The sequence below is a fragment of the Schistocerca cancellata genome, chromosome 4 (assembly GCF_023864275.1).
Source record: "Schistocerca cancellata isolate TAMUIC-IGC-003103 chromosome 4, iqSchCanc2.1, whole genome shotgun sequence".
Lineage (NCBI taxonomy): Eukaryota > Metazoa > Arthropoda > Insecta > Orthoptera > Acrididae > Schistocerca > Schistocerca cancellata.
In genome coordinates this window covers 78,169,128-78,176,800 of record NC_064629.1, presented here as the reverse complement: position 1 = coordinate 78,176,800, position 7,673 = coordinate 78,169,128, and the positions used below count along the sequence as shown (strand labels likewise).

Sequence of the window (7,673 nt, the reverse complement as noted above, 5' to 3'; positions counted from 1 at the left end):
AGTGAACAAATTTAACTTAGGTAAAGTAGGTACAGCCATAATACCTTTATCCATTATGGATATGGAACACTGCAATAGTGATGAATAAAGATTTTCAAGAATAACTACAACCAATTGTCTTTTTTGATGGTTCAATTTTTAGAACACCATGACCACTTTCATATCATTAAGCAACTTTTAATTAAAAAGTGAGTATCATGTCTTGATGAGTTGCTAGGCAACTTGAAACCAATCGCGATATAATAAAAACTGAACCATCACAAAAGGCTACTGGCTGCAGTTACTTCTGAAAACCTTTATATAAGCCACAGTTGTTATCAAAAAAATCTGTTATAAGTCTTATATTATTAATACTTATTGTTGATGATGTAACTACATTATAAATAGTTTGTTTACAAACAGTCCATTTAAAGAAACAATCAAAAGTTTTGAATCTACAAAATGACATTCTCATAAAATTTTTACCTTGCTGCTAATGATTTGTTTTTAGGACTGATATACTTTATTTGAAAGCCATCATTTCCTTGTTTGTAAAGAACATTTTGTCTCCTTTGAAACATGGAATGTATGGCATAGCTTTACTCAAAATTATTATTGTTACATGAATTCCAGAATTTTGAAATTCTAAATGTCAATCTTTTCCAAACTGCAGTCTTACTGCATTTTAGCCATTTTTTCCTGATACTAAAATGCATAATGTTACTAGGAAAATATTGATTAATGAAATGTTTCAGTTGTATAATTTTCTTTCTAGAAAAATCTTGGCAGGCTTTAAGAGCAACTACAAAAATTTTAAGTGCTCAAAACTCCAACTATAAGAATAGAACCCTATTTCAGAGTCATCTATTATACCTATTAGATTATTGATTATTTGATTGCCTATTCTGTACAGTCAGTCTGTGTTCAGCTATATGAACTTCAGGCTCAAAGTTTTTAAAAAACTCAAGAAAGTGTGGCTGCCTGATCACTTACCAAGAACCAGGATGAACCAACCATCCTAGCAACACATTAAAACATTCTCCCTAATAATTTAGGGAGCAAGTCAGATACCTTATCAAATCTTAAAACATACCACGTTTATCTCATTTTCTGGTAAAACAGAGGATATTGGGAGCCTAATCTCATTATACCTGTCTGAATACAAAATATATTCATTTAAAAGGTAGTGCACTGTAAGCTGCATACCACAAGCACCAAACATTTGGGGCACCAGAGCAGGAAGCCATGTGTCATCTGATTGTGCCTTCTCCAAAGGAGAGTAACTATGATTTCATGTTGCCTCAGAAGATGGAACTGCCAAGTAGCTGGTTTCACCAAACTCTCTCTTCTTCCCACCAACACACAACCCTGTAGCTCAAAAGTATACAGCACATAGGGTGCACATCATGTTCAGCCACAGATGTATTATCAGCTCAAAAAAATTCCAGGGATATTACAGTAGAAGGAGAAACAAAAGAAATCCTCTAAGCAGTGAAAACAAGTCAAGAAAAATCGCTCTGGAAACTAGGTGTTTATGTCAAGTTACTGATGGTCTGCCAGGGCCTTTACACCATTTGTTAGCAGTGTATAACACCATGCCCCTATCATCTACCAGTCATGCATTTCCTTTCTCTTTGAGTCATGCCACATTCTCTTCCCTTATATTAATTAATTTTATATTATAAAGTTCCTTTTTCCCTCCCTCGTCCATCCATTCTCTCATGCCCATCGCTTTTACCACTCATAATTAAAACCTAACTTTCCATAACTTCTAATTATTGTTGTACTTATCGTGCACAAATACGCAAAATGTGCAAGTTTTTCCTTACCTGCAATATTGTAATTTGTAATTTCTAAATATAGTATAACATGCTTATTGTAATATACAGGGGTTGGGCACAAATACGGAAACACTGTGAGAAACACATTCTCGAACATAAATGCAGATGCTAGCCAAGGCTGTGCTGTTGTATTTGTCAATGAACAGTGTCTCTGCAATGTCATTAATATGTTACAAGTGTCAGTGTAGTCAGAACAGTGCTCTGTGTAGTTGCGAGTGCATTACGTCTGAGCAAAATGAACGTGGAGGAAATTGTCAGTGCTTACACGGTGGGTACTTTCGTGAACAAGGCAGCTGAAGTGTTTGGTGTTTCAAGAGGCACCATATCGAAGATTTACAATGTATATTGGGAAGAAACCAGAAAAATATCACCCACTAAGTCACAACATGGACAAAAGTATGTATTGAGGGACTGTGACATACGGTCATTGAAAGGATTTTGACGAAAAATAGGGGGACGACAGCTGCAAAAATCAGTGCAGAATTAAATGTCATGTTCGTAAATCCTGCCAGCACCAAAACAACATGAAGGGAGCTTCATAAGCTGGGAATGGCAGGGTAAGCTGGAATTCCAAAACCCGTTATCAGTGATGCAAATGCCTGTAACAGGAGAATGTAGTGAAGAAAGCATAAAATCTGGACTATGGAGCAATGCAAGATAAACATTTGGTTCGATGAATCTTGTTGCACACAGTTTCCAACTTCTGGTCAAGTTTACATCCCAAGAGGGAAGGATGATGGGATTTCAGTGGTGATTCGGATAGCCATATCACAGCATTCCACGGGTTACTCTGCAAGATCACATTATTACAGAGGATTCTGTGACCATTTTAGCTGATCGGGTCCATCCCATGACAAAATGTTTGTTCCCCAATGGTGATGCCGTGTTCTGAGACAACAGATCACATCGTCTAGGACTAGTTTTGAGATCACGAGGATGATTTGACTGACCACCACAGTCACCAGATCTCAATATTACTGAGCCTTTGTGGTCTACTTGGGAGATCACTATCTACCTCAATCATTGTTACTGGAACTTGCCACTATTTTGCAGGAAGAATGGTGTAACATTCCCTTGAAAACCATACGGGACCGGTATTTATCCATCCCGTGACGACTGGAGGCTGTTTTGAATGATGACAGGTTTCCTGCACTATATTAGGCATAGTAACGTGCTGTGTTTTTGTTGTTTCTACATTTTTGGCCAACCCCTGTATGCAATGTAAATATGTAGGATAGCATGTGTAGATGCGAAAGAGGGCTCAATGGCCTTAATCTTGCCAGGTTACATAAATAAATGATTATTAACAGCACAAACTGCATGGGAGGAACCACAGCCTATTGTCAAAATGGAATGGAATGGACTTCTTTGAAAAACGAACTTTTGTGAGAGCAATTCAGCAATATAAATATGCTTAACTGGCTGTGAAGTTGCATGTTAAAATACAATCTCAAGAAATTTTCCAAAACACATTTTATCAGTAGGTAAAATGATTGCGCCAACCTATATGGAATGGCAGTTAATATTTGCAAACATCAAATTCACTTTCCCTTATTATTCTTACCTACTCTCAAATGAAATACAATCTTTCTACCTGAATGTGCCATCGGGAACTGGAAGAATAGCTGTTCTCCTTAACAGAATCTTCAGTCAGTTCTCGGTAGAACAACATTATAATAAATTAAAAGCACCAGTTTGCTTTTGTTCCACAATATTACTTTTCTTGTGTTAACCGGTTTTCAGCTTACAAGGCCATCTTCAGACATTTACTGAGTATTGTCACCAAAGAGGTTACAATGTTTGCAAACAACATTGGAAGAGAAGTAACACATCTAGACTGAAGCAGAAACATACAGTAAGTAACATCTTTAACAGTGTGGTGGTAATGCAATGAAAAAGTAAAAAATTGGACTGTAAATAATTAACAATGGAGTAGACAGGAAACCCTTTAACACAAAATAGGAACAGTATGCCTCCATAGCAGTTTCTATTAATAAACAAAACTAATAAAATAAAATTAGTACTAGACAAGGCTACATCACAAGCTATGAAACTTGGAGAGTGATACACAAACCAATTAAAAGAAGAAACAATTATCAATGTAACTACAGATTCTGTTTCATACCTCCTGATGTAGCCTTGTCTAGTACCGTCAAATGGGGTGATTTTGGACACCAGGGCGAATTCGGAGAGTATGGCTTATTTGCTCTTTGCCACTGCATGGAAACAAAGAGTTACTTATTTTAACGTCTGTGCGCCAGTTATTTTAAGCGCAAGATTGCATTTATCACTTTCCACAACTTTTATTTTGCGTCAATTGTTTCCCTAGGTGAATAACTGATGAACAGTCTCAGTGTTAAAAATCCATGCATTATCGTAAAGTGGAAACTTTCTATCATTGCGCCGAGCGGGAAGTTATTGTAACCGTAATTGTCGATGCGCTCAGTAACTAACAGCATTGAGACAATTTCTGTACAAATTTGTCAAGTTTCTTGTGCAATGTTATAAAATAATGACGGTTTTTGTAAAATTGTGTACTGTGTGGAGTGATTTTGGACAATGCCAAGAACTTATAAGAACAGGAGAGGTGCTACAGTATGGTGTAATTATGACCCAGAACTTTTAGATAAAGCTGTTCGTGATATTCAGAGTTGTAAATTATCGTACAGAAAAGCGTGAGATTTGTATGGTATACCTAAATCAACCCTACAAAATAAAGTGCAGAAAGCACATTCGGGGGGTGGGGGGGACAGCCAGAGCTAAATGAAGAAGAAGAAGAAGAAGAAGAAGAAGAAATGTTGAAGCAAGGTATCTTGAGGGCTGCACATTGGGGATTTACCTTCACTAAACTGGATATTAGATATTTAGTTAAAGGCTACCGTGATAAATCTGGCTGAAAAGAGAAAAAATTTCGTACTAATTTGCCAGTAGAAGAATGGGTGCATTTATTCCTCACACGACAGTCAGAAGATCTTTCTGTTTGATAAGGTGAAAATATTAAACGAGCTCTTGCAGAACTTATCTGTAACATATAAAAGTCATTATATCATTCCATATCACTTATTCGTAACAAAGGGCTACCATAAAATGTGTAAAATGTCACCAAAATCAAATAAAAAAAACATGTAGAATTTTAAAAAAAGGCAGTAACTGTCCAAATTCACCCTCTATATACTGTAAGTTCTGACAGATATTTAAAAAACGCACGTGTCCGAAATCACCCCAATCCAAGGGGTGACTGGACACTTTTATTTAATTGCCTCAGATAAATATACCTACACATACACGTTCTGGGATATTTTACTCGTTACACATATACCCTACCACTTCCATAACAATCAATTTAATCTAACAATATAAACGAAAGTTACAATCAAAATAAACGAAAAAACCGTCCGAAATCACCCTGTTTGATGGTACTAGTTTCATTTTATTAGTTTTGTTTATTAACAGAAAATGTTATGTAGGCATGCTGTTCCTATCTTGTCTTAAAGGTTTCCATGTCTACTCCACTGTTATTTATTTACTGTTAAATTTTTTACTTTTTCATTGCATTACCACCACACTGTCAAAGATGTTACTTATTGTACGTTTCTGCTTCAGTTTAAACATGTTACTTCTCTTCCAATGTTGTTTGTAAACATTGTAACTTCTTTGGTGACAATACTCAGTAAATGTCTGAAGATGGCCTTGTAAGCCAAAAACTGGTTAACACAATAAAAGTAATATCGTAGAACAAAAGCAAACTTGTGCTTTTCAATTATTAATAGCTGTTCTATTCACAGAGACAACTTCTCAATTTGCATATGGCACATTTTCTGTCATCATTGGCCTTTGGAGACTTAACATGATCAAAACCTACTCCTTACATTGTAGTTAGTATTTGTTAATTCTAATGCACTTTCGCCAATCTAATCTATGTATTGTGCAAATCCATAACAAACAACACATATTTTATATGTAAAATGTACACTTTTATTACAATGGAAAAAATATAGTTCGGAATTCACATAAAATTTAAAATACAATATCCAGGTTGATCAGTGTGTCACATTTCACTGTTTGTCAACCAGCAAACTGAGATCATGAGTGTATCACCACTTGCAAACAGGATCCAAGAGTTTTGGTATTTAGGTAGACTAGTTAGTTTACTCTGACACTTGTTGCAATATAATTTTTTATTTTATTTTATTAGCATGTTTTCAGGCTACACTCAAACTCCCATATCCCGAGATTCTATCCAAATTAGAACCTTTGAAACCAAAATCCATGCTTTTACGGTGATGTTTCTTAATGGCCTTTATAGGCTTCAAAGCACTCTTGATGTCATACTGATGGGGCTCTTCTCTGCAAGAAGGAATTGATTCACTGAAGAAACCTATTGATCTCTGAATATTATTGACCCCAGCTCTGTTGTCTGGAGATGATGGACTGACAATCTCAGACGTAATGTTCTCCACTACATCTGATTCATTAAGAGACTGTGAACACATTTTCTTTTTCTTTCTTTTCTTCATTTCAGGGGGCTCTTTATGTCCTTCAGAAATCTGAGTTTTATGTGGCTTACCCACTTTTTTTACCTTGATCTTAGAGCCTCTAGTGTCAACTTCACTAATCATACTGGCATTTTCAGAATCTTTGTTTCCAATTTCTTCAGCATCTGACGTAACTTCCCTAAGTTCTTCTATCAATATTTTACCGCCTTCTTTGTCACTCTCGTGTTCAACCACTGGCTTGTTTTTCTTGTCTTTCTTCTTCTTCTTTTTCTTTTTTTTCTTGTCCTCCTCATTTTTATCCATTTCCTCACCCTCATGGGCCACAGTATCACATTCACTCACTCCAATTTGTGAGCTTGAAATCTTGGTCGCTGTAAAGACTTGTTGGTTGTTTCGTGAATCTTTTTCACGTTTTCTCTTTCTTTTAAACCTGATCTTTTCTAAAGATTCTGACGAAGAATGACTGGCAGAATTATCTTCCATTTCACTTTTCCACTCCTGAACTATATCCATACCTGTAACAGAATTTTCATTCACATTTGAGATTTCTTTCAAAATATCATTCTGCTTCTCTTGCTCATCTTTATCTTCATGCCTGTAAGGCCCAGGTTCACCTTTTACCCTACGCTTGGGCAAATGTGAGGATAAACAGTCATCAATAGTTTTTTCTTCACATACATTTAAACTCTGCCCAACTGTATGTTCAGCAGAAATCACGCCATCCTCTGAATCAGCTTCGGAGATGTTTATTGTATTAGTGTGGTATGAATACTGTATCTCAGATGATTTACTGTTAGCAGAACTGTACTTCTTTCCAAATATACAAGCCAGGTCATTAGCACTATATCGACTGACATCCTTTCCCCTTGTAAACTTCTGGTAACTGCAAAGAAAAGAAACAGACTCTAAGCAATAGCTTCAAATACAGAAATTTATCATTTAACAATCAAACTTCATTTACAAACAATACCATAACATGCTTAATTGTTCCAATACTTTCCAGTTACATGCTTTTACTCTATTCAGTGTTAGTTAATAATATGAACTGTTAATTGTTGCACGATGGAAAACTTGGTCACAGTAGGCCCTGTGCCACAAGTGACAGATGACATTATTAAAGATTATCAACAAAACACGCTTAAAAAGCAAAACTTGTAGGAGACCAAGAAAAAATATAAGGAAAGAAAGGGATGTAACACCCTAGTCTATAGAATTATAAAGGCCTAAAATGAAAAATTTCTCCAAGTTGCATATCATCCTGTAAACCACAATAATGAAAAAAATAGACTTTTACATTACAAGTTAATTCCAAAGATAGTTAAAAATCAGACGTGACTTACTCAAATCAGACTCTACT

The 7,673-nt window shown here is 35.8% G+C and overlaps 1 protein-coding gene across 1 annotated transcript in view; it reads right to left on the bottom strand.

Moving 5' to 3' along the window:
* Positions 1–5,772: 5,772 nt before the first annotated feature.
* Positions 5,773–7,673, bottom strand: part of LOC126184734 (PIN2/TERF1-interacting telomerase inhibitor 1-like) — an 87,160-nt gene continuing 85,259 nt past the window's right edge. The window contains exon 4 of the mRNA XM_049927271.1: positions 5,773–7,199. Coding sequence (XP_049783228.1) covers positions 6,023–7,199 — 1,177 coding nt within the window. The 3' untranslated portion in view covers positions 5,773–6,022. The remainder of the gene's footprint in view (positions 7,200–7,673) is intronic.